Genomic DNA, 25,648 nt, shown 5'->3' on the forward strand with positions numbered 1-25,648 from the left:
CAAACAACACGTGCACTTAATTTTCAATCTCATGTTTGTATGGAAAACAAATCAACTGGCCAGGAAATACATCAACTTGTGTAGGTTTGATGCACACTTATGTGGACATTTAGTCACATACTGCATGCATCATGTACTTTGTAAATATGTAGTCTCAACTGTGAGTTAGAATCATGTAACAATTAGAAACATGTTTATAACTGTGTCAACAGAGAGTAGAAACTGGATTAAATACCAGTCAAAAGAACACAAATACATAAATAGACTAGTTAATTTTTCTTCAGAAATTTAATGTTTGTTATCTGGGTGTATGAAATTTTATTATTTCTACAGTGATTGCAGATTAAAGTGCACTTATCTCGTTATTGGAAAAATCCTAGTTATTACTTAGCTATGATCTTGTTTTAAAACAGCTATGACTAGTTTGGGTTTGTTTTAAATGAAATTATTTTACTAGAATAGTATAAGAGTGAGACTTTGAACTCTTCACTCATGCTCACTGGATATTTTGACAGTTTGGGTCCAACTGAAACTACGGTTTCGAGGGTCAACATGGACGGAAATGCAGGAAGTGTAGAAAAGAAGACTTCCGTTATTTCAACTTCCTAGATGACAGTCACTCAGTCGAGTGGAGAGACAAGTTAATATATCTCTTGATGTAAAGGCTATACTTTATAAGTGTATACCCCACTGAAACATGTTCTTCCCCTTGGACTTTCGCTTCCTCCATTATGTCTTCACATTAGTCAGTTCCCACTGTCGCCATTGAGGTAACTGTTGTAGTCAAGAAAAGACTAACTTTGAACAACCATGAGGCAGGTGGGAATAATAGTTTGCTTGTATACTGTACTTCTTGAAACAAGAAAAGGAATGTGCACCACTTCAAGTTGTGAGTCGTCAGTTTGCTCATCTTGTTTGTTTTTCTTGTTTAAAGTTTCCTTATCGAGTATTAAAACATTGTTTAAAATATCTTCAAACTGATTTCTATCAATTCAAAATACGTTCCTAGTAATAGTTTAGGAAACAAACAAGTACATTTTTAATAAATAAAACAAAAAAGCATAAATATAATACTTTTTATATGAAATCTTAACTTTTGAGCAGTAATTAAATTACAATGTGCGACATGTAAGTATTTTAAATTTATTTATATTTATTTTAATTACAAATTAAATTAGATAAGTAGAGAAAAACGTATTAACAAGAACAATGGGGCTCATTTTGTGCAGGTAATATATCTGAGTTTAATGCAACTTCTTACGAGAACTTCACAGAAAATGCCGATGTGACTATGAGGCTACAGGTAAACACCAGCGACCTGAAGACATCTGAATATCGCATTGACATCAAGATTTGTGTCAACGGCAGTCTTGAGACCGTCTGCGACTGTGCATCGATGCCCAACTTTAGAATTGTTTGCAGAGGTCTCAATGGACACAATGTTGCTTGCTTCCAAGATGGCTTCAATAGTTTCAAGCTTAATTTATCAGTCAGAAGACAGTACACCGACATCGTGTGGGAAAAGTTTGTACAGAACACGGCCTCTGTCGTCCTGAAACACACAAAGATGCAAGTCCTCTGTAAGTGCCTGAAAAATATTTTTACAAATCATAAAAAGATGGGGACATGACAGACTAACGTAGTGGAAATGTTGATGATGTTTTTTAATCCGACATTAACTAATTACTTATAAAAATGTCAAATGGACTTGTTGCCTGTCTAAAAATCGTTTAAAATTTCCAGATGCCCCAGGCATAGAAAGCCTGCAAGTGGATACAAAGAATGTGACAGAAAAAGATCATCTAGTTGACAAAGGTCAGAAAGTCACAATCACTTGTTCATTTGACCCTGGTAATCCACCAGACATTTTTCATCTCTTGAGAAATGGAGACCAAATATTAAGCTCCAGTCAGACTGGCCAAAGAAGACTTGATTATAGCCTCGTCGTCGACGATTGCTCTGAAGTGTGGCCGATGATCAGGTGTCAAGCTGAGGGCAGCAACCTTTCTCGTTCCGTGGCCATTCTTGTCAGGTGTACGTGTTACAACCTAAACACAAATATTCTAGTGATAAGAAACGTAGAAACATCAAAAGAGAAGAAGAAAGAAAACAATTGCTTATCTCTTGCTAACTGTACAGACGCTAATAAACAAAACAAACTCAGGTGTGATTTATAGTTAGTAGTCAAATTATGAAACCCAAAAAAAATTCAAGAATATATTGATATAAATGTGCATTCTATTTAATTTTTGCTTTAAAGAAGAATAAAAACTACAGGCATATCTTTAAAAAAAACTTTTTAAAAAATTAATAGAAAAATACTGCCAGGCAAAAACAAAATCCTTTTAATTGCATTCCTAATAGAAGAGGAAAGAGGGAAAAAAGCCAGGCTGACGATTTCTACAATGAATTTAACCTATGCCCCATTCAAAGTTATCTTTCTTGAGTAAAGAACTATAGTATTGAAATGTTAAATAATCTATTAATTACAGAAATACTGAGAATAAATGATGTGACAGTTAAATAGAATGGCATCATTACCACGATTTAAACGCTTATTGATGCTCAAACCAAAATCATTTCGGGGAAAACAATAAATACAGTAAGAACGGCTTTCATTAGTGAAGTCCTTCTATACTCAGTTACCTCAGTTTGTCGGCCGCCATGTTGCTAAGTCGTCGGTGAAGCAGTGACCTCATGACCTTTCGTTCACTGAATCTTTGACCTTTCGGTGAAAGGCAGGCTATATTTTAACATGTACACCAGCATCTCTCGAAACTAAATTAATTGCTCAAACCCTGGGATTTATCGCTCTGGTCGGAAGTAAGACCAGCCGTCAATAATATCTCTGTGATTGTAATGACTTCATAAAATAATCATACTATGACTTGAACATCTCATACAGACAGAAAACATGATCTTTTCTCGTATTTTGCAACTATCAGGGCTTACATTAAGATGGCAAAATTAGTCTTCTAATAAATTACAAGTTAAGATTATTACTATTATCTTTAAAAAATGAGTTTCCTTATATTTGTTCAAAGATGTTTTTTTCTTCAAAGATACTTTAATAATTATCACATTCATGACTAATTCCATTATACATTTTCCTTATTATTTTACAGCATTATCAAATTACTTTTAATCATGCATTGTCTGTAAAATGTCTTCAGGTTCACCTCGCTTTCTAGAAGCTCCAGATTATGCAAATATTCTGGACCCACAAGTGACTTTTAGTCTCAGGAGCCACACGACCAACATCAGTAACTGTCGAGTTGCTAAATTTACGCCGAGGGCAGGTCGAGAGAAGAGGGTCAACTGTAGCATCAGTGGCAGTCCTCCGGAACTACTCTTGACCCTTCCCCTCCACAACCAACCCTGGGTCGAGGAAGGAAAATGGAAGCTGGTCATTGAAAATGAGCTTGGTACTTCGGAAACAATTATCACTCTGTCCTCCAGTGAGTAGCAAGTAATAAATTAGTATAATTATCACACTAAATTTTCACATAGTCTCCAGATATAATAAACTCTTAAACTGATGAAATAAGTTTTGTAAAACTTGCTCGAAAGTCTTATATAAAATTGGAGTAAAGTTTGTCTTAGCTATACTTGTGGAATACGAGTTATGCAATGATTTCAATCTATGTACGCCAGAAATCTGGATAAACAATGGGTGGATGGTAATAATATAAAATATTAACATAAAAATAGCTTCAGTTGCGTGTGTATGTGTGTGAGATTTTTTCCGCAGACAAAATACTGGTATTTAGAAAATTGACTGGTAGACGGGAGGAATGAAATTATTTTCTTAAAGTCGAATCTCGCGTTCTCCATTCTTAACTGCTTTCTTAAAATCCGTCAAAGTAGTAGATAAAAAATTATATATATATCACGACTAAAAGTCATATATATGTATTTGATAAAGTATCCCGTCAGAAACACATCATTAGATAGTTGAACTTCCGGTGTTTCGAGAGTTTTCCAGCCAACTACCTCGTTTTGAAAACCCCAAGGATCATGATATTGTCAGCTTTTGTTGTGTGTGCATTCAACATCTTTTTAAGGTATGTGGGAAATAACGACTGAGATATTTATGTAAAATAACAATAATTTATTGTTTGTAGTGAATGTTTTGAGTATTAAAGATTTGTACAAAAGGAAAATAAGGATCATGTATAAACTGTTTCTTATACTGCAGGTATGCTTTATTAGATAACAATCTTCAAAAATAAAATGTGCTCGTCGCTGAACAGTTCTGAAAACATACTTTTTTATTCTTGGCTGTATTCTTCTTAAAGCTGTTTGATTTATTTATTTTTTATTTTAATAGTGAAATGCACTAGGATCATGGGATACACATGAAAACAGTTCCATAGGAGACTACATTCGTAGCTATGGAAATACGGCGGTGACTGTGTTTATTCCTTTGTTGCTTCGTTAGTTTGACAGAAGGTATTATCAATGCTCAAAGTGCTGACAAGTGTGTTAACCACCTTCATTGTCAGTGTTTTCTGTAATATTGTGAGGTACCTAAACGTATTTTACATTTTATTCGAAATTCAAGAGAAAACAAAAAAATGTTATGCAAGTCTGTGAATACTATTTTATACACGATATTATTCTTTTATTTTGTTTTATTGGTAGCAGAAAGTGTCATATGCCAGTCTGACCGAGATGAAAACTTCATTATGAACTCTGTTGAAGTCCTGACGGTGATAAAGGTCTGGAAAATGATTTTATATCATAGGATATGATAAAATTACTGACACCATCAAAGACTCAAGAACCACTGATACTGTTTTGATTTCGTGGCTGTGAAGTAGTCAGTATTCAGATAAGCTTACGAGGAAGAAAACAAGAAAACAACAAGGGGAACTTATTTACACAACTATAATAGACACAAACATTGACAAGAAAGACATTGTAGTCTTTACGATTGTATGATAATGTTTTTTTTTCTAGTTTCAGACTAACCATCAGTTTAACTGTGGACGCTGAGGAACTACCAGCAGCAATGAAACTATTTAATACAATAAGTTTGGTTTTGTCTGTATAATTGTAGCTTAGTTAACATGTGTGTATGTAAATAATATCACTTGAACTTTACATTGTTATTTAGAGCAATGCTGTTATTTAAAAAAATCAAAGAGCAAATTAAACCAACTTACAATCAAAGTCGTATTTTTCCCATCTGTTAATTTTCTCATAAACCTATTAATATGTATAGTAAATACTTGAAATTTTAGGCTGAAGTTCTCACATGAATAAAAGCATCTTTTTTGTCTATTTGTTGACCTGTCTGGTAGAATGTCTGAATTTCAGATAAGATGTGAACAGAACATTGTGTGCAAAGAAACATAGTACGTCCGTACATCTACAAACCAATATATATATATATAGAGAGAGAGAACAAACAGTATATCTACACACATATACAATACGTTTGACATTCACACAGTATCACATTTTAGTGTCTACAAACATTAACATTGACAAATCCAGTGTTGCTTATTTTATTTAAAAACACATTTGATGATACAAAAAAGTAACTTTGGAGACACATGTCAAAAGAGTTAGGGACAATTCTTCTTTTGTGTAAATATTAAAACACACTGAACTTTATTATCTTGACATCTTCACTATGACACCGATTCTAAAACAGCTCAAGCCATTGCATGTCTCTCTTCAGATATATACAAACAAAAACCATGAAAAAAAAAGTATCTAGCTTCTACAACATTTTAGTTCACCTCGTTCCTTATAAAACGATAAAATGGCATTTTAATCATCGTCAATCACATCAATAATCGTTATCAACAATCACATCAATATTCATTATCATTATGTGAGGTAAGTTATATCTCAGGTAAACGAGACAATCATTGGACTTCAATCATCACAGAAAATCTTCCCTCAGGTGAAGGGACAGAAACAGACACAGTGTTGACTATACATATGACTACAAAATGATGCATCTGATGCGTTTAGGTTTTGGTTTTTTGACCTCTGTCTCCACATTTCTACAATGATCAACGATCACCAGTTGTGACGTACACCGGGCCATGTGACACAGCCGGATGTTCTCGCGGTTATCTCCCATCAGGCAGACAACGACTTTTCTCTCCAACCCTCGGACATTGTTTCCGTTCGCCACCCACACCACGTCATCACTAGCCGTAGCCAAGTCATTGATGAAGTTATCTCTCTCCATCACCCTCACAGGAATACGCTTCTGTTTCAGTAGTTTCACTACTTCTAAGTTTTCATCAATCTTATCCGAGGTCAGCAACAAAACGTCTTTCCAATGAATACCGGCAGGTGGTATCGTACTTCCGGAACTTCTTGTATTTGCTGTTAAAAGTGAAGAAAGCTGAGTTATTCTTTAACTTTAATGTATAACCATTGTTTGTTTGTTTGTTTGTTTGTTTGTTTGTTTGTTTGTTTGTTTGTTTGTTTGTTTCTTTCTTTCTTTCTTTATATATGTACAAGTATACCCTTAAGCATGCAGTAACTGACATTAATGTTGAACAAAATCTTTACTTCTGAGTTAAATTCATTGATATTTTTTAATTGTTTTTTTCCCGTTTTAACTCAAGAAGCAGGTTACTCGTGCACGTACCCGTAACATTAGCTCGGAGGCTGTGTAAGAAGTTGGCTATTTTCTGACCACATGTTGGACAGTCCTCGATGGGTCCGTCCGAGTGGTTTTGGTGACGAATTCGTGTGACTGGTGGGCCATCTGGGTGGACGAGCTTATTAGGGCGACTGTACGGAGTGACTTCTGCTGTCATCCCCCGCTCGACTTCCTTCAGAACCGGTGACGGGTAGCGGAAAGGGATTGTGAGATATTCCACTCGACAAAGATCAGTCTGGTCTTTAATGAAGTAACTTGAAGCCCAAATGTATAGAAAAGGGACACGTCCAATAAGCATGTCGCAGAACATTTTGAAGTTGGTACTTTCACACCTGGAACAAAGTAACGCAGGTGCACACACACTCACACACTGTGGTTATGTTATTTCCGGTTTAATTATGTTTGCATGCTTTAAATGTGGGACAAGTCAAGCAAATAAAGTAATTATAACTAGGACAGATATATATATATATGTGTTGCTCTCGTTGTGTGTACTTTTTATACTTATCTTTTGACATCTTACAAACTTTCATTCATACCATTTCTCAGGTCTGGCTTCATCAGCAATGATGTACAATGATCGATCTTTCGCCGCATCTGACAAGTCCTGTACGGCTTTGTTGATTTGTTCGCCTGTTTGGTCATTGAAATTATATTGTAGGAAGTGAACCTGACCAGGTGATAATTTTTCTTCCTGAATCTTTTTTTTACTCTGCTGCAGTAGAAAGAACAACATTTTGGAGGCGGCGAGGCTCCACCATCCGGTGCTGACAACGCACACGTCGTGGCCACCTCCAAGCCACTGAATAGCTTTCAGTAGCAGCACCACTGTTTTACCTGTGCCAGGTGGTCCTGCCAGAAACACTCTTGGAGGATCCGTATGAATCAGACGAGATTGTTGTGGGGATAGTGATATTTCAGCAGTGTAGTATCCTTCCAAATTCGTCTCGTTCAGAGCAAGGGGAGGGGGAGATATACATGGCACCCACTCTCTACTGCCAGCTTGACTTATTTTTGACCACCTATATTCATAATCAAGAGAGTTTATTATATAGCACACAGTTACAGACCAATAACGATAGAGTTCAGTAATTGTGTGTACATGCCATTACGCGGCAAACAAATTAGTATACTTTCAAAAACAAAACCGTCTTTTGTGTAATTTTTGCCTAAAGAATCATTGTGCAAAAAAGTCATTCATGTTTTTTCCCTAAGGAATTACTTTGTTAAAGAAAGATGCTCATTTGTTTCGTAAAAACAATTATTGTGTAAAATCAAAAATGTTTTTAAAGTATTGTTTAAAAGAAATATGTACATGCACACTTACAGGTTAGAATTGTCAGGCTCTTCTGGATCTGAAAAAATACGTATAATTTTATGTGTTTTATAAATATTGATAATTATTTTTAAAGCTTAAGTATTGCCTATCAGATTTGCTGTTTAACAAACCTATTTTTAACTGAACGAATGTTGTTTGCAAATAAATTTGTTAGTACAACACATTTTAACAGTCTCATTATCTTCAAAAATTTTGTTGACAAGCAATTTGACTTTCCATAGAGCATGTCGTGCTTATTAGACACGTTTGAAGTCTTGATGATTCTTCCCCTTATGCAAAGTCTTTTTGTATATTTTTTGATATTTTTTTTATAAAAACATTAGTCTTATATTTAAAAAAAAAAAAGACTCGATACAATACTATTATTTCTTCTAAGCTTGATCCTCTTGACCAGCAGGATGACAATGACCAAAATCAGGATGACGAGTGAAAAGAGTCCAATACCAACACCAATGTATATCCCAGTGTCATCTGTGCAAACACAAATTTTGAAATGACATTATAAGATCAAAAAAGGAGGCGAAGTTAGAAAAAAAAATTAAATATAAAAAAATAATGCGCAATGCCATAAGTGACTTCCTGCTTTGTGTGTAGCACATATAAACAAAGAAAGTTACTTTAATGCTTTCACTTAAACGTTTATTTAAAATTCTTAATTTTCTTCTAGGACTTCTTGTATATTAATAAGCTATTTTACGTGTGTAGTTTCTACTTTTTCTACTTTTGGACTACTGGTATTTTCTTGTGGAATGAAAAGATATGTCTTATATTAAACAATGTAAGAGAATATAGAAGTGAAAAGAAAAGTTTGCAATGCACTGGTACACGTCACTGTCCACCCTTAAACCACATAGTTTTAACTGTAAATATATTCCTAGATGTTATAAAAACAACTGCAGACATTTACATTTTGTAATATAGAAAACACAGAATGTTTTGCAGAAGCTCTAGCTTAAAATATATTTATGTATAAATTTAATATCAAATTTAACATATAAAAGAAATAAATAGAAAAAAAAACTCCAGAGCAGAGCACAAAGTAAGAAAAGAAAAAGCTGAAGAAGAATTAACCAATAACAAGACAAACAGGAAAAAGAAGAGCTCAAAGGCCAAGTGTTAAAGGGGTTCTGTCCCCTTCTTTAAATGTTGATGGAAAAAATAGAGGTATTAACTTCATATAAGATGGTTGAAAATTAAAAAAAACCACTGTGATTTTCATGTTTATTTTTAAATAAACAATCTTTTTTAAAACTTACCTGTATTTATAGAAGTTTCCGAACTGCCTCGTAAAGACGCTATATAACATAAAGAATATACATTGAAATTTTGCCAAACGATATTTCTTCATAAACCTTAAAACAATTATGACTATGGAAAAGCACAAAACTGATGTATCAGTTTGTCTTTTTAACTGTATTTTGTATTTTAAAAATGTCCCGTTTGGAGTGATACTTAGAATTTAATCAAATATTACTAATATTTAATTCATAAAAGGGATTAGTTGTTATCCCTGCGTTATGTATGAATGTGCGCGTGAATGCATTTACATAAAATGTTCATTGATGACCTACATGAGTCCTCAGAGGTCTGCGCACTGAAAACCCCAGAATGGTCAAGAACTGGAAAAATGGAAAACGCACACAGATATAGAAAACCACCATCATCCTTCACACTCTTTTTTTTAAACACACACAGCACAGATCACTAAAATTTAATTCAGATATAATTATTTTCTCAATCAAGATTTGTGATTAAGTTTATCTTGTTATCATAATTATGCGCCAGTGAGTTAAGAATCACTTGATAGCCTTTACTTTCCTGATATAAGAAAAGTGCACAGGGTAAGTGAAATCCATCGTCTTTGAGAAAAAGAAAAATTAAGTCATCTCACTAGTGATAAAAACCAGAAAGAATGCTTCACTCAATTGACTTATAAAACCTGTACCTGTTAAATCATCACCTGCAACATATTTTTGCATATGCCACTTGTTGACAAATTTTTTTCAGCTAAAATATTAAAATCCCTTGTAATTAAAAGGAAAAGAAGTTTGGCTGCTTTTTGTTTAACAAAATCGACTTATCACTCTTAAGAAAAGAAAGTCTTCATGAGAAGACCATACTGTCAAAAATGTATAGACTGTTACCTGGAGGAGACCACTGGCATGTTTTTATTTTTTCTGAAGGCAGGCCTGGTATCTCACACCTGAAGCTCCCATATTGTTTCTTGAAACTTTCAGGAAGAGTGATTTCTGCACGATCGGGGGCTGATAGTTTGGAGAAGAAGCCTCGTTCGTTGTTGCACTCAAGTTCTTGATGTTGGACACAGTTGACGACCATTCCTTGGTCACATAAAGAACTGAGTTCATGACCCGAAAATATTATGGGTGTAACAGTTTCATGTATGATGCTATCTATTTATCAATTAATGAAGAAAGACGAGAAATCAAAGATCAATTGTTGTGTTTAGTAATTACTTTCACTGCCAGAATCCGGGCTGTAGAAGACTGCAAAGGCATTTTCCACATTTTCAGGGAAGATGCAACTTAGCTGAAATGTGTCTTGATATGCGACACTGCAACTCATGATTTCAACTTTTCTGCACACAGAAACACAAACAGAAAATTAAAAAAAATAGTGTTTTTACATATGTGTGTCTGCATGTACGTTTTAAACATTAAACAGTTTATCAATCAAGGTATATCATTGACTTAGACAAAGACCGATAAACAAATCATGATAAATAAAGTGTACTGAGCTCAACTCAGATATCAAAAACAAGGAACATAAGAGACACAGTATTAAATATTTGGAGACCATCTGTCACAAAGGCTTTAAAATAAAGTTATTTCCATCCACATCAACCCAGACAACATCAGTAATCCGGGAAGTGAAACAAGTTTTGAGAAGCAGTAACACTTTCGTTAGCTTGAGGACATAGGTGAGTGCGTTCCTGTGACCTACTGGGTCTTACCTTTCACCCCGCACACCGCCCACAGAGTAGACTTATCAAAGGTGGATTATCTCTTTGACTACCGGGAAGTACTTCAAACATTAAGCAGGTTGTAGCAAGCCGGGACACACACTTGAAAGTCTCCAGGACATAATTTCACAATTCCAAGGGTACAGCAAAGTAGACACAAAACCTAGCAGCAAGTGTGATATAAATCCATATATATATATATATTTAACACACGTTAGTAAATGAAATAACCTAAAACAATCAAAATCTCAATCGATGAAATGCTCTTTGATCTCACCCTTAATAACTTCTCATAAACTCAGTATTTATTCTTTCAATTTTCAAAACCTCATACACAGTTACACTCAGGTATATAATAGCGAGCAAGCAAAGTAGTATTACATACTCAAAAATGGACAAAGAGCTACAGAGTACAGCACAAAACGACCGGTATATCAGTAAAGAGTACTAAATATAGCATGCCAATAAGACAGAAGGAATTCAGACAAACAGACACCCTGTGATAGCTTCTATGTTCTCACAAAGTTACTACAAGGAGTGTTAAAAATGTAACTTTTGATACATTGGAGTCAAAATGCTTCAGATGAAAATATATTAAAATATTTTACCTGCTAGAATGTCCAGATGTCAACAAATGTTGTTGATTACATGTTAGTGTCACAGTTTCCAAGGGTCTACAGAGATAAGCTTGAGCCCCTATATATGTCCTACACATTCGGGAATTTCTCCTGAATAAGACAGCCTTGGGTTCAGCCTTGGGTTTCTCAAGAAAGCATTTGTAGATTTCAGACCTGACTAGACCTACACTATAGTTACACTTGTGTGATAAGACAGTTTGCCACATCGCTGAGACATTTTCTGATCTCATGTTCATGTTTTTGTCTGTTATCTCACCCGTTTGTTTTCTACGGACGAGACTGGAAAGACTAAACCTGAAATTAATTTATTTTTGTGTGGATGGGTTTTCATACAACCAAATGTTATCCTTGATATTTATCAATTAAACAGGAACAGCACACAATGATAGCAAGTTGCATGTTAACCATGCGGGAAACGAACACAGCCAGATAGTATTATGCACATTAAAAAATATTCATAAGATGAAATGGTGGAGACCTTCCCAAATGCAATTTCCCATTTATAATAATTAAGCTTTATCACATCAGAAATTACGATTTGAAAAATATATAACAATATTCCTAGATAATTGACACAAAGTAAACATGCATCACTCATTCAGTTCTCATGATTTTATATAAAAAATGTTATTTGAAGATTTTTAACTGTTTGTAAACAAATGTATCTGTAAAAAAAAAATCTTTAAAACTTTCAGTACGTTAACAAAGTAACAAACTGTTAAATTGTTTATGCCTGTAAATCATAGCATTCAATGGCATATTGTATTTAGTAATTTGGTTAAACAGTTTTACTTTTATTTAGATTATTAATAAATTGAGTATTAATGATGTCATATGTCTGCACTTAGAAATCGTTGCTGCTGGGAAATTCACGGAAAATGAAAGGGATAAAGCTTAACACCATCCACTTTGAACTGTTTAATTTCCAGTGCATCTGTCACAAATGCTCAGTATCAGCATCTGCATGGTCGCCATAATGAGTGACATTATCATTATCTCATGTTTCTTTGTACTGTTTATGATACAAAGGGGAGTGCATGCCAGCACTTGTAAGTTCTCACTGTGAGAGATTCTTTGTCAGAATTGTTCATGAAGTCATCGAAATATAAAGTTGTGAACAAAAGTAAAAAGACATTTAATAATAAGAAAGTATTTGTACATTTTGAGAGGCAATATAAAGGGCTGCTCCCAGTGTGTATTAGGGAAGAGTGAAGAAGTAGTGTAATAAGATGCAAACAAAATAAGAGAAAATGTTGATGCATGGTTAGGATTATGAAGTGTGTTGGTACTGCTTAGACCAAGATGTAAATGTTTATACAAAAAAAATAATATGTTTATTTTTCTTGCAGGTGAATCTCAATACTTTGATGAAAAGAAGCAGGTATATGAAAATGATTTCGCAAATATCAGCTATGACCTTAACATTGTGGATGGTTCAAATTATTCGGCTAAATTCAGAGTTGTGTTTGATATTTGCGACAACAAAAAAGTCTCTCTTCACTGTGTGTTTGCTTGGAGAAAGCAGACTAGCAACCTGTCCATCGTCAACTGGCGCCCAAAGAATGAAACAACATGTTTTGCCAAGCATGACAACCTCAGCATCTCAGAGATGGTCTTTGAGATACAAATTTCTCTACCCGTGAGACGGTCGTTCAGCATGATGAAACTTTCTATTGCGGACGGCGGGGACATCTTTAAGACATTGCGAATGTTCCGCCTTGATGTCCTCTGTAAGTTCAATTCATTTGGAGCCAGCTGATAAATGTTTTGATGATAATATTAAACCTTTAGGATCTCTTAAAGAAATGTTTCTTTCATGTTCATTAATAACAGATGCTAGACAATTGTCAAAGTAATGTCTACAACGGTTTGTTTCAGACCCCCCAAGAGCCACCAATCTAACTTTTGATGGTATTGAAGTAAGTAGTAATCTTCTCCTTGATGAAGGCCAGGAGGTCACTGCTATCTGTTTCTTTGATGCGGGAAACCCTCCCACGACCTTTCGTCTGATGAATAAATTCGGCCAAGATTTGAAACATGCTAAGCACGGAAACAGCATCAGTCACTTATTTGCTGCAAGATGTGAAGATGAATGGCAGAAGGTCCGATGTGAAGCAGCAGGCTCAGTGTTTAACAGATCAGCATCATTTCTAGTCAAATGTAGGTATTTAATAATTGGTGGATAGAAATCACCTTCTATATTTGTACTCTAAACTGCACAAAACAAAATATATCTACATTTAGCAACGCATCATTACAACAAACGATGATGATTATTTTTTAACATAGAACATTAAATATAATTCAACTGTGAAACAAAAGAGAGGAAAAAACGCAGCTCAAGTAAACACAAAAGATCCAGCACTGATATCCAAATCGAAAAAAGACCACAGCACATAGTAAAATTATAAATAATATCATTTTGAATTTATCTTTAAGTGTGTATTAAACGAAATAAAAGGATTCTTATTTAATAAACTAATTAAAAATTACTGATGTAATATTTTATGCTGTTTGAAATGTCGCAGGTTTGCCAAAGTTTCTGGTCAGCAAAATTCAAATTCCTTCAAACCTTAAAGTCTTATCGCTTGGTGTCAAGGCTCACACAACTGTTGCTGATGGATGTTTTTTAACACCAGCCTCGTCCAACGATGACACCAGCAGGAAAGTCAACTGCACACTAAGCGGGACCCCGCCTGATCTCGTCCTACGTCTTCACGTCCACAAGGAAGACATCGAAAACCAAGAAAACTGGACATTAATTTTACGGAATGAACAAGGCGCTGCCAGCATCACCATAAACATATGCAATTCATCCAGTAAGTCAACCGAAGAAATTTTTAATTAGAAAATGAAATAAGATGATCGTTCTAAATAGTACTAAATAAGTGGTTTATAAAGTTTTACAATTCCATTAAAGGAGAATGCAAGGTAAATGCACTAATCTTCTAAATTATTTTACCAAACTCAATATCTGGCAGCAAAGCAGCAGCTTAGTTACAAAGGTGCTTAAATCATCTTTTGTGGGGTACAAGTAAACTGCATTGTTTAATCGTTGATAGTCATCCACACCAATGGTAGCAGGAACTCACTCTCAGTTTTTCTTTTAAAATCTTACATTATAGAACTATTTTTATATCATACATTTTTAACTAGATAACAAAAAGCAGAATGGAGAAGACTGCGACAACAAAGTTTTATCTTTCTTCAACTTTGCCACATAACACACTAGGCTCAGCTTGTTTATTCTGGGTTTTTGTTTGTAAAAATGTGCAAAACATGGATGATTTTGGTAACCAGCAAGCATTTTGGCAAATTGGAGAAAACCTCTAAATATAACCACACACTAAAAGTATTCATTAGGTCGTCATCACTTTTTCATAGTCATTTTTACAATGCGTTATCTCCCGTTCATTTCCCAAAAATGTAAGTATTCGTAACAAAACTGCATGTACTTGCCAATACTACCGGAATGAACATCATATTACCTAGTTCCTGTTGAGTTACTTTTTGTAACAATTGTGCATAAAGTGTGTACACACTTGGGTCAGGTGATCTTTGTATTCCTACGATTGATAAGTTACATTAGCTGTGATTGGCCTAATGACTATCGCCAAACGTTTCCGAGGAAGTTCATGAGAATGTGGACCGAGAGGAGATAATTTGCTAGGAACTGTCGCCGACCGTCCCCCATTTGACGGGGAAGTCCGAGTAGAGTTTGCTACAGAAATATTCAGAGATTGCAACACTTACACGAACATTACAACTGAATCCTACAAACTAAAGAAACACAATCATCCTTACCTAAAGTCAATTAGGTGCAAACAAGTACCACGGGATTTTCTTTATTTTTCTCAAAAATACAATGAACGATTGCTTGAAGAACACAGAGAAACACTGGAAGAATAAAAAGGGGAAGCAATGAGAGAGAGGCAGGAAGCACAGCAGGTGAGCAAACTAAATTCTTTTAATTTAATAGAAATATTCACTTAAAAGGAATTGAGATGAATTAAGCAAACAAATAAAACGATTGTTTTATTTGCTATGTGAAATAATTTATTTAATTCATCAGATCCTTAGCAGAACCTGTATTAAGGTTTTAGTTATCGATGTTACTGATAATGGCAATAATGATTTTGCTGTCGATGCTGATGTTCTTGCTTTTCATATAAAGCAGCGATTCTAAACCTGTGGGGCGCGCCCCACCGTTTGAGAACCACGGGGTTAGGGTTAGAGTTAGTAATAGCATGTCTATAATACTATAATAATATTATAATAATATGTAGTCTCTCACCGCATACTCAGTATTCAATGCTCTACAATAGCAAGGGATTTAACTCTCAATAAATGTTAACAATAAATGTGAAATGTGTATTAATGAACTAGAGCTGTTTCAGGCAACTATAGTTTAGGGGAGACAATCACAACCTGTGACGTACAAAAGGAAGTGAAGATGTAGGGGAGACAATACAGATTTCATCATCTGAGTCATCATCAACACGGTCCATGCAGACGACGACTTTATTTTGCAGACCACGAGCAGCCCGACCATTCGTCACCCACATCACGTCACAGCGGACTGTGGCCACGTCCTCGATGACATCCTCCTTCATCACCCGCACTGGGAGACACGATCCTTCAGCGCCCTCCCCATACCCGAGTTGTCACTGACGTACCCCCCACACACCATCAACACATCTCGCAGGCAGGTGGGAGGAGGGGTGGTTATTGTGCCGCCGACGGTTAGGGGGACGGTTGTTTTCGTCGTGACATCGTCTGTTGAAAGCGAAATCTCAAACATTGAGCGTACACACTGACAGACACAAGGATTAAAACAATGACGACACATCGTTGTAATTAAAAGTTACAGACACACGTGACTAACACACTATCTTCTTCACGAGACTGTTTTCTAAAGTGTTTATTTATCACGCAGGTAGTCGCACACACGTGTACGACACCCCCGGATACAAGTGACGTCACGTCATGACACCCGCTCATCACGACCGTTACACTACGTCACGCTCCAACAGGTTTCAAGGATAACAAGAAAACCTCGTGTCACATGGAGCGAACACAAGAATACAATTTCTTCACTCGATGGTGCTATTCATTTTCTTTCTTTCACGGGAAATAAAGTTCGGGCATAGAAAGTCAGGGGTAGTAACTCCCCAGTTTATTATATTGTGAAATTGCCTCCCCTGAATGAACTGCATGAGGAGACAGCTTTTTTTCCCGTTGTCCTCTGTCATACATATCAAGACATAAGAAGCTCCAGGTAGAGAAAGTATCAATATGTTTGGCTTCTTTTCATTGTACAGAATGGGAGTAAAAAAATCAAGAAAAAAATCATAAACACACAAAAATCCTCCATAAACACACACAAACACACACACAAGTACTTCATGCATCGGAGCGTCGCATGTTTGGATCATGTGTATGTATTTGTGCCTGCGCGCGAGGGCAGCACGCGTGTGCGTGTGTTACACAGAGTTTGAATTAAATTTTGTAGGTTTTCAGTGTGTTTGTGCGTGTGTGTGTGTGTGTGTTATTTTAGTCATTCAGTATCATCCCTCAGTGGTGTGGAGAAGACGATGCAATACATACAGTATGTGAGTGAATTCTTGTCACGCTCCCCAGTGAACGTGGTGGTGGAGTGTCGGTGCTAATGTCTGTTGACACTTGGCTGGCTGCCTGACCTCAAAGACTTGTTGACACCGACAAATCATGCATCTGTGTGGTATGTGAGTGAATTCTTGCCACGCTGCCCAGTGCACTTTGACCTCACGTGGTCGTGTGATGTCGGCGTTGTTGTCTGTTGATGATGATGATGATGTAGTTTTGTAGCGCGCTAGTATCCGCATCACAAAGATGCGCTCAATGCGCGGTGATCCCAGCAGCCACCAAACTGCAGGTCAAATGAAAACTTCAAAAAAGTTTGAATTCTTGTCTCGCTGCCAATGCACGTGGTGGTGGGATGTCGGTCCTGTTGTCTGTTGACACCTGTCTCTCTGACTGACCTCAACGACTTGTTGGCAGACAAGTCATGTACCTGTACATGTACCAGCAAGTTCATTTTAAAAATGACAAATGAAGTATTTATGTAAGGTTTGGTGTGAACGATCGATTTTCTACAATATTAATGTAACGTCCAAAAAAGTAGGTTGTCCTGCATGTTCATTATTTTCAACATGGCTCCTACTATGATAACAAAATAAATATAAATAAAGAGAGCAAATAAGATGTGTACACAAGCAATGTCTGTAAATACCTAATAACTGTCATACTAAGCTGCCGTACAGTTTGTGTTTCACACCTGAGATACCTGGCTACACAACAACACCTTGACCGTTGTGTAAACTAGGGAAGGATGAGTTTCATGAGATGTTCTCTGTCCTCGCCCACTGCTAGCTGCCAGAGCTCTGTGTCTCAGACACTTGCCCACCATTCTCATATCCTGAAATTGTTCCCTGTCTTTCTGTGTTTGTGTGTGTGTGTGTGAGAGAGAGAAACTGAGGTAGGAAATGTGTTTTTATACATTTGCGTGCGTGCTTCTATATATTATATATATATGGGTGTGTGTCCGTACCTTGCGTGTTGCGAGGGGTGTAAGACGTATATTCAAGATCATGTTTGTGTGTCTGTGTCAAGGCTTCATGATGTGTGTGTTTGTTTGTTTCCATGTTTGTGCGATTTAGTGGTCAGTACGTGGAAAATAGGGAATTCACTCAGGTATTTTCTGTAGGTTGGTTGCTCAGTCCATTGCGTTCTCCGATGATGATGATTTCACTGTCGTCCAAGTCTGTTGACACCTGGCCCGCTGCCTGACCTCACTGACCTGTTGACACGTGAGCTTCATGCATTGGGGCCTCCTGTACTTCATGTATGTGTGGCCTGTATTGGCCTGTATGCTGATGTTGTGAGCATCTCTGCTGTCGTTAGGTTCTTCACTCTCTCCTGGTGTATCTCCCTCTCCACACGTGCAGACTACCAGCAGTTGTCAACCTCTCCTCGTCTCAGACGCTGCTTTCCTCGGGACATCCTGCCACTAACAGCATTCTCACAAAGATCATCTCCGGGTGAGTTACTCTAATCATGGTGTGTTTAATCTGCAGCTTAATTATTTTACTCACATTGTTTTGATGTAAATGTCAGTTATTTTAGGTACTGCCGCTTCGATCTCAAGGTGAATTTACTTAGTTCCCGGGTTTTATCTGAAGAGGATTTATTTTAGAGACTCTATCGTCGACCTAAAGACATTTTTGTCATTTTATGTTTGACTATGGGTGAGATATTTAAATTACTGTGTGTTTAAAGTAAAGGTAACTTATTTCTGCCACTAATTTCTAATTTATATGCATGCTTGCTTGTTATAATTTGGGTAGTAATATTGCTTGTTGCACATTATTGTAGGCTTTCTGACAGTCTATGAATGCTACTTATAGCTTCATATTCTGGGATAATTGGTTCTCTACTGCCGCATATAATATGAAAATATAATATATCGACAAAAACCTTCTTGTATTTCATTATTCCTGTCAAGGCGTCCTTCCACGTTGCGGCTGTTGGAGGGTGTACATAACCGACGTGTTTTTAATTTTTTTTTAGACGTTTACAGCGCTTTTTTTAGTAAAGAAATTGATTAGTTACGATAGCTTGGGCATTTCTAAACACAGTTACTTCCCTTTCAAAGGGAGGGCACTCTGTTTTGACTGAAATATCGTCAGTTTCCCAGAGTAACCGTTCTTTTCCATTTGAAACAAATGACGAGACGATATACGAGAAATGTGCGGCTAGTTCCTCGGATTATCAGAATTCTGGCATCATTTGTGAATTTCTATGGACAAGAACAATGTGTGTGCATTTGTTCTGGGTTTTCAAAGATCAAACTCCGTTCCTATAAGTCTAACTTCTTGATAGAGGACAACTTGTGTAAACACGTGCTCAGAAAAAAACTCTACTTCATCTACCCGCTTCTGTATGGATTACAATAATAAAAATGAGCTCTCAAGCAAGTTTCAGGTAGATTGTTTCTATTTTACACATTTTGATTTTTCATTATCAGTTTGAATTATTGTTATACCTCTTTTAGTTATTTTTTATAATTTAAAAAAAAAACGGTAAAAGAACTAGAACTTCTCCAGAACTTACTATTTCCATTTGTCATGTTGCAATCTACAGTGCCTTTCAGACGAGAAAGATAACTAAATAAAAATAACGACAATTTAAATTTTAAAATAAATATAACTTGAAGAAAAAGAAAAGACAAAGCAAATCAACATTTCTCAACCACAGTCCGAACACTTCCACTGTCACAAAACATCTAATGTCCCTTCCGACTATGTTGTTCCCAACAAAGTCTCCAGTTGAAAATGACACAAAGTTTCCACTTCAAAGTAACAAAATCTCCACTGGCACTGACGCCTTTCCTGAAGTTAGTGTTAACTCTGCGCGGGTCGGCGAGCCCCAGGAGGATATGATGAATAAGCGAAGAACAAGCGAAAAAAAAAGAAAACCATGGAGAAAAGAATGACCAGTATTTAGACAAATGGCAAGTTCAAAACTTAACTCTCCCTCTCTCACTCAAACCATACCTATTTTTATCTATATCCATAAAATATACACATATATGTCACTCGCATCCAATACAAAAATTTCCCCATTATTCAAACATTAAAACACAAACTCACCGAAAATCAACAAAAATACACACTCACCTCAACAGGTTCAGTGTTACACTACGATACAAATCTGGTCAGGATTTGCACAGTCCAGTCAGGACTACAACACCAAATTGGTTGAGGACTTAATACAAACAAAACCTCCGCTCCCCACACACTGAGGAGACTGCTATTTCTCCCCACTCCCCTCAAGAAGAAACTCAGTCACACCACAAAAATCCAGAACACTCCAACACCATTTTCTTTGTTCTTCGAACAAAAACAATCTATCAACACTAGTTGCAGCACACGGACAGCCCATTAATTGCTGTCTTTCACACCTCCCCCTTCCAGCTAATTCTCCTGTAAATGAGATTTCTCCATAGTTACCTGACTGGTTGTTGTCACCTTTTTTGTATAGTGGGATAGTATAGATTGAGTTCATTCCTTGGGTAATAGAATTGAACAGTTTAGCAAGGGGTAATAACAGGGGATGCAGCGTCTAATATATTATTGACAATACCATCTGGGCCTGCTAACATTTTTAAATCACTAAATGCCTCTTGATTTTTTCTGTTATCTGATTGTCCAAGGTTGGACTACAGGTGCATTTTGACTACTGGTACTTTCACAAGGGTTATCTTGACCATCCACATCCATCACCCTTTTATTATATTGTTTGAAGTGCTTTACCCACCCTCTTCACTGATTTGGTCCACTACAGGCCGTCTGCTGTATCTCCTCATTACCTCCCAGAACTCCTTTGGTTTGTTGACTGCATTTTCTAGAGACTTGATTTTTAATTGATTGTAGTTTTGTTTTTTACTGTTAGCAGATTTCTATCAGCTTTCTTTCTCTGCTGTTCTGTCTTCTGTATTTCTTTTTTTTTTAACACTTTCTTAGACACTTCTAGTCATTTTTGTCTTTACATGTGTATGAAATAATGTAGCAAGGGAAAAGCATACCTACTGTGCTGTAACAAGTTACATTACTCACCGTTTCTCTTATTATTATCTTCCTATCTCTTGAGTAGGCTGTCTTTCCTATACTTTGTTGATTACTATTTGTTGTCACCTTTGACACTGTGTCTTTGTACTTTGTGTGTTCATGCATGCCAGACACACTAACCTAGTTTTAGTCTTAAGCTTTGAGTAGTAGCTTCCTTTTGTGTATGTTTCTAAGAATCATATTTGCCAATTATTTTATTCTGAATTTTTTATTTTAAGTAGTTAATACAGCGGTTCTCAACCTGTGGGGCGCGACCCCCCAGGGGGTCGCGACGTGCCTACAAGGGGTCGCGAAGGTGGTCATTTTTTAAAAGTTTCTTATACGGTATTTAGTGAAATTAGTTTACATTGTGTAACGAGTGGTGAGGGGCTCAAACTCAAATCTCTTCTCCCTATTCAAGTACACTGTTCCGGCATGCAGTGACTTCTCACTTCCAAAACTCAAAACACAATCCCCTCTCAACAATTAAGCCTTCATCTCCCTCCTCTCGCCTTTTGCCCTCCTCTCTCCCCCAATTCTCTCATCTCTGACTCCCTCTCCTCTCCTGTCACACCTCCTCTTTTTTTTTAAAAAAACATCTAAAAGACACGCACTCAGGAAACGTCCACCATTCCACACCCTTTCGCCCTCGCACGTGCTCAGTCCTAAGTACTCTAGTCCCTGACAGAAGGCCATGACAACACAGTGCGGGGTGGGGGCTTAAGAAACGACCGATGACTGCTGCTACTGGCATATTTATCGGACATATTTGAGAAGCTGAACGTTGTGAATACTTCTATGGCAAGGGAAGACACCACCATATTACAAACAACTGACAAGATGATGCTTTCTCCGACAAATTTCGTTGTGACGCAAAAGATACGCCAAGAAAATATTTTTGATATGTTTCCGTGCTTGTGTAAGTGCAAGGCTGACAACTTGAATCTTGATCAGGTGATGAAAGTAATTATTGCCCATCTAAACGGACTGCAAGAAAGGTTTCAGCATTACTTCGCTGAAATTGATGTGACTAAATACGATTGGATTCGTAATCCATTTCTGGCTGATCCTAGCACAAGCGGGTTGTCCACGGAAGAAGAAGAGCAGCTCATCGACCTTTCGAGTGACCAATCCCTGAAAATGGTCTTCCAAACAACACCAGTGCCAACATTCTGGATTAGCATCAACGGTGAATATCCTCTCCTTTCTGAGAAAGCAATGAAAGTTCTTCTGCCATTTTCAACTTCGTATATGTGTGAGCAAGGATTTTCAGCATTGGCAGCACTGAAGTCGAAATACAGAAATCGTGTGGACGCAGAGGCTGAGCTGCGAATAGCAGTGGGTACGAACATCGCACACAGGTCCGCTTGCAACAGCAAGCAGGCTCAACCTTCTCATTAATCAAAGTGAGTGTCCAATAAAATACTATTTATTAGCACCGCAGAATTTGCTTTAGTAAAATTTCATTAACAGTTATACTTCTTGCAGATACGAACTTTGTTCTTCCGTTGTTGATTTCCTCGACGCGGCGTTCGAGGTTAGCTAAGGCTTCTTTCCCCCCCTCCTCCCCCCCCCCCCCCCCCCCGCTCTTCACCGACCTAGCTGGCTAAGGGGGGTCGCGGACGTACCGGTGTTCGTCAGGGGGGTCGCCACAAGTAAAAGGTTGAGAACCGCTGAGTTAATATTTTGCTGATTTAAATTAACATAATAAAGAAATATTATTCGAGAAAGACTCACACAACTTCTCATTGTTGCATGTGCAGGTGGATACAATGCTGCTATTCCTTTCATTTCTCCTGTGCCTGTCTCCTTGTCTCCTGACGAAGGAGACAGGAAGGTAAAACATGTTGTGTGTTCTTGACTTTTGGCTTACAATACATGCAAAAAGTTTAACAATCAGCTTTTATGTAGTAAGTGACAAATTGAAATATGTGATCGTTTGTCAGTCGTCTAAATAATATGTAAATAATGACAAACCTTAAAATAAGAATTGTTGTTTTAGTGACATGTTTCACCATAATCTATTGTCTCACACTGCTGGCTTCACTTCCCGGAGCTCCGGTCTTTCTGTTTGTTTGTTTGTATGTATGTTAACATTGAATGTCTTACTTGAGGTATCATGTGATGTCTGATGTGCTATGCAATGGTAACACTGGTAGACAAACAATTTCATGAAAAGGATTAATTAGGTTGTGTTGTAGTGCGTGATATTGAGGGCATACAGTCGCCAGCGAAATGTCTAATGAGCATCAGTTCCTGACGTGTAATAAAGTATTGCAACTGCAGTAGTTGGGGGCGCTAGTGAGGTGGTCCTGCACAGATCAACTCCTTGATGTTTGTGAGTCAGTTCTTCCTCTGGCAACACTGGCATCGACCCCCTCTAGGTACCTTGAAGGACAGATTATGACAAAGAGTCGTGTCGGGTCATGTGGCCAGACCTCACCATCTCAGGTGACTTGACTAAGAACTTCCTGCTGTCCTACGAGTGTTGCAACCAAGCTTTGTACCAAGTCATTATTTGTATGTTCCCTGTACAAGATCACCAATAGTCCTCTCAGCCACATGTTCTCGTATTCTCCTCTCCTTATCGGCAAGCAGAGTACATGTTGCACATCAGTAATGCAAGGTTGGTACCACAAGGGATTTGTAGAGATTTTTGTACTAAACCTAATTTTATGAGTGCACCAGACCATGTCCAACCATTTCCGCTTCTGTTGTTGTGGATACCTTGGGTGGTGCTGGAGAAGGTGACGTTTAAATATTTAAAGCTTCCTAACTCTTCCATCGGCATCCCAGTCATCTAGATGTCTGCTTTATCGTGCTAGTCTCCTTTGTGTGTTCAAATTGTCTGTAAGTCTGATGGTGACATCTTTGTTAGTGACTACTATAAGTAGCATGCAAAGCGTAGGCTGCAAATCAGGTTTTCTGATGGAAATGGAAGTGTGATGGCCTTGGATGGTTTCATGCATGATGGTCTCCAAGAAAAAAATGTAAAGCACACACACACATATATTTGATGTGGGTCACCTTCGACGTGCATATACTGTAGTATACAAATATTCTCTATTTTGTTATCAAACAGTACTGGGTTCCTTTAGCTTGTTATTTAATTCTTTTATGACTGGAACTTAACTCTCTTAGATGCAGTTAAGGTTTATTGACTCATTGCCAAGCTTATGAGAAAAGAGAGAAGTAAAGCAGCTATGTCCTATACACTATCAATATAGTATAAGGTCTCGACGTGAAAGAGGAGTTAAAATATTAAGCATTATTGTAAAAGGAATATATAGCCCTAATACGACACTAATTCAAAAACTATGGTCTAAAAGTTTATAAGGTATATCTTTCACAATAATGGATCTGAGGAGGTGCGAGTGTTTTGTGGGAGGGGGGGTGTTAAAGTAAAAGCAAAAATAAATAATTGATAAAATTGAATTATTAATAATTTTCAAAAGTACAAATTCTAGATGCCAAGGCAAAACTGTGTGAGCTAAAGACCTGGCACAATGAAAGCTGCACAACAGACGACGATTGTGATGAGCCACACACCGTGTGCTACAAACACCTGTGTCGGTGTCACCCTGGCTACTTCTACACAACACATGATACGTTACTAGCAGTGAGTAGACAATGGTTCTGTGTGGTATGCCTGACCGCAAGAAACTCGACTTTGTTCTCGGCTTATTACATGTTAGGGATGGAAGAGCTTTTATATGATTTTCACATTCTTTAAGGAATAAATTGTGAGACACTATAGCCGCATTTAGGTAGACTGAATAAAAGGAAGAAAGAATGACTGAATACACGTGGGCCGAAAAAAAATTAGAAATTTATTCACTTGATTATGGATGTCGTTCAAAATGCGTGAAGGGTAGAACAATTAACTTGAACTTAAAAAGTATGTAAATAATTGCTTACCACAGTTGTTTATATTAGCATGCAGCAGAGGCGAGTTGCAGAACAACTTCACAGAGTATCCTGACAGCGCTCTACGTGGACACCACCTAGCTAGCGGATGGAGTCAGTCTGAAAGACTGCAAGGACAGGTGCCCAGGCTGACAAGCGTTGCCTTCACCTTTGATTTTAGAGGTTTGTATGGGGTAAAATCCTTCAAGCATTGGTATACTAACAAGATTCTTAGAGATGGCAGGTGACTGTGTACTCTAGAACTGCTAAAGTCTGCTTCACGTGTCCTGCATTGTGTCCTATTAATAGCATGCTTTCTCAAGAAAATGCAAGACAAACAGTAAAGAATTACAAATATACAACTACTTACGCACCTTTTGCTGAAAACGTTTAAGTAATAGAATAACCTTTCGGGAAATGTTTCAGATAACTTGCTTTCAGTCTTAGTTCAAAATGTTTGCTTCATGTTCACTGATTGTCTTTCTCTCTACCTCCATGCCAGCA

General features: G+C 37.1%; 3 protein-coding genes and 1 long non-coding RNA gene across 6 annotated transcripts; 3 read left to right on the forward strand and 1 right to left on the reverse strand.

Moving 5' to 3' along the window:
• The first annotated feature begins 673 nt into the window (after window positions 1–673).
• On the forward strand, window positions 674–5,400 carry LOC112568041. Of its 2 annotated transcripts, none has more exons than XM_025245049.1 (6): window positions 674–889; window positions 1,230–1,580; window positions 1,744–1,815; window positions 3,174–3,458; window positions 4,648–4,721; window positions 4,963–5,400. In XM_025245049.1, the coding sequence occupies exons 1-6, from the start codon at window positions 811–813 to the stop codon at window positions 4,996–4,998; spliced, it is 897 nt and encodes a 298-aa protein (XP_025100834.1). In that variant the 5' UTR covers window positions 674–810; the 3' UTR covers window positions 4,999–5,400. The 2 variants fall into 2 exon arrangements, with proteins under 2 accessions (XP_025100834.1, XP_025100833.1); XM_025245048.1 differs by having other exon boundaries at window positions 675–889; window positions 1,744–2,034.
• Window positions 5,401–5,501: 101 nt separating this feature from the next.
• LOC112568037 lies at window positions 5,502–11,676 on the reverse strand. 2 transcript variants are annotated; one of them, XM_025245037.1, is made up of 11 exons: window positions 11,562–11,673; window positions 10,945–11,116; window positions 10,448–10,569; window positions 10,118–10,312; window positions 9,545–9,592; window positions 9,230–9,268; window positions 8,334–8,444; window positions 7,962–7,989; window positions 7,174–7,656; window positions 6,620–6,966; window positions 5,502–6,351 (listed from the first exon to the last, which is right to left on the reverse strand). In XM_025245037.1, the coding sequence occupies exons 3-11, from the start codon at window positions 10,554–10,556 to the stop codon at window positions 5,960–5,962; spliced, it is 1,752 nt and encodes a 583-aa protein (XP_025100822.1). In that variant the 5' UTR covers window positions 10,557–10,569; window positions 10,945–11,116; window positions 11,562–11,673; the 3' UTR covers window positions 5,502–5,959. The 2 variants fall into 2 exon arrangements, with proteins under 2 accessions (XP_025100822.1, XP_025100821.1); XM_025245036.1 differs by lacking the exon at window positions 10,945–11,116 and having other exon boundaries at window positions 11,562–11,676.
• An 877-nt stretch (window positions 11,677–12,553) lies between these two features.
• Window positions 12,554–14,439, forward strand: LOC112568733. Its single transcript, XM_025246197.1, has 4 exons — window positions 12,554–12,640; window positions 12,941–13,321; window positions 13,470–13,751; window positions 14,120–14,439. The coding sequence occupies exons 1-4, from the start codon at window positions 12,556–12,558 to the stop codon at window positions 14,437–14,439; spliced, it is 1,068 nt and encodes a 355-aa protein (XP_025101982.1). The 5' UTR covers window positions 12,554–12,555.
• Window positions 14,440–20,924: 6,485 nt separating this feature from the next.
• LOC112569009 lies at window positions 20,925–25,603 on the forward strand. The gene is made up of 4 exons (XR_003100266.1): window positions 20,925–21,017; window positions 23,002–23,075; window positions 24,706–24,857; window positions 25,175–25,603. It is a non-coding gene; the product is annotated as an uncharacterized LOC112569009 (long non-coding RNA).
• Window positions 25,604–25,648: the final 45 nt, after the last annotated feature.

The sequence above is a fragment of the Pomacea canaliculata genome, linkage group LG7, assembly GCF_003073045.1.
Source record: "Pomacea canaliculata isolate SZHN2017 linkage group LG7, ASM307304v1, whole genome shotgun sequence".
In the NCBI taxonomy this organism is placed as follows: domain Eukaryota; kingdom Metazoa; phylum Mollusca; class Gastropoda; order Architaenioglossa; family Ampullariidae; genus Pomacea; species Pomacea canaliculata.

Coding starts and splice junctions, on each gene's coding strand:
- LOC112568041 (XM_025245048.1), top strand. CDS start 811: ATGAGGCAGGTGGGAATAATAGTTTGCTTGTATACTGTACTTCTTGAA. Junction 890..1,229: donor AATGTGCACCACTTCAAGTT/GTGAGTCGTCAG, acceptor CATTTTGTGCAG/GTAATATATCTGAGTTTAAT. Junction 1,581..1,743: donor CACAAAGATGCAAGTCCTCT/GTAAGTGCCTGA, acceptor TAAAATTTCCAG/ATGCCCCAGGCATAGAAAGC.
- LOC112568037 (XM_025245036.1), bottom strand. CDS start 11,668: ATGTGTAGGACATATATAGGGGCTCAAGCTTATCTCTGTAGACCCTTG. Junction 9,269..9,544: donor GCAGACCTCTGAGGACTCAT/GTAGGTCATCAA, acceptor TATGTTATATAG/CGTCTTTACGAGGCAGTTCG. Junction 7,657..7,961: donor GAGCCTGACAATTCTAACCT/GTAAGTGTGCAT, acceptor TTATGAATATAG/GTGGTCAAAAATAAGTCAAG.
- LOC112568733 (XM_025246197.1), top strand. CDS start 12,556: ATGGTCGCCATAATGAGTGACATTATCATTATCTCATGTTTCTTTGTA. Junction 13,322..13,469: donor GTTCCGCCTTGATGTCCTCT/GTAAGTTCAATT, acceptor GGTTTGTTTCAG/ACCCCCCAAGAGCCACCAAT. Junction 13,752..14,119: donor AGCATCATTTCTAGTCAAAT/GTAGGTATTTAA, acceptor GAAATGTCGCAG/GTTTGCCAAAGTTTCTGGTC.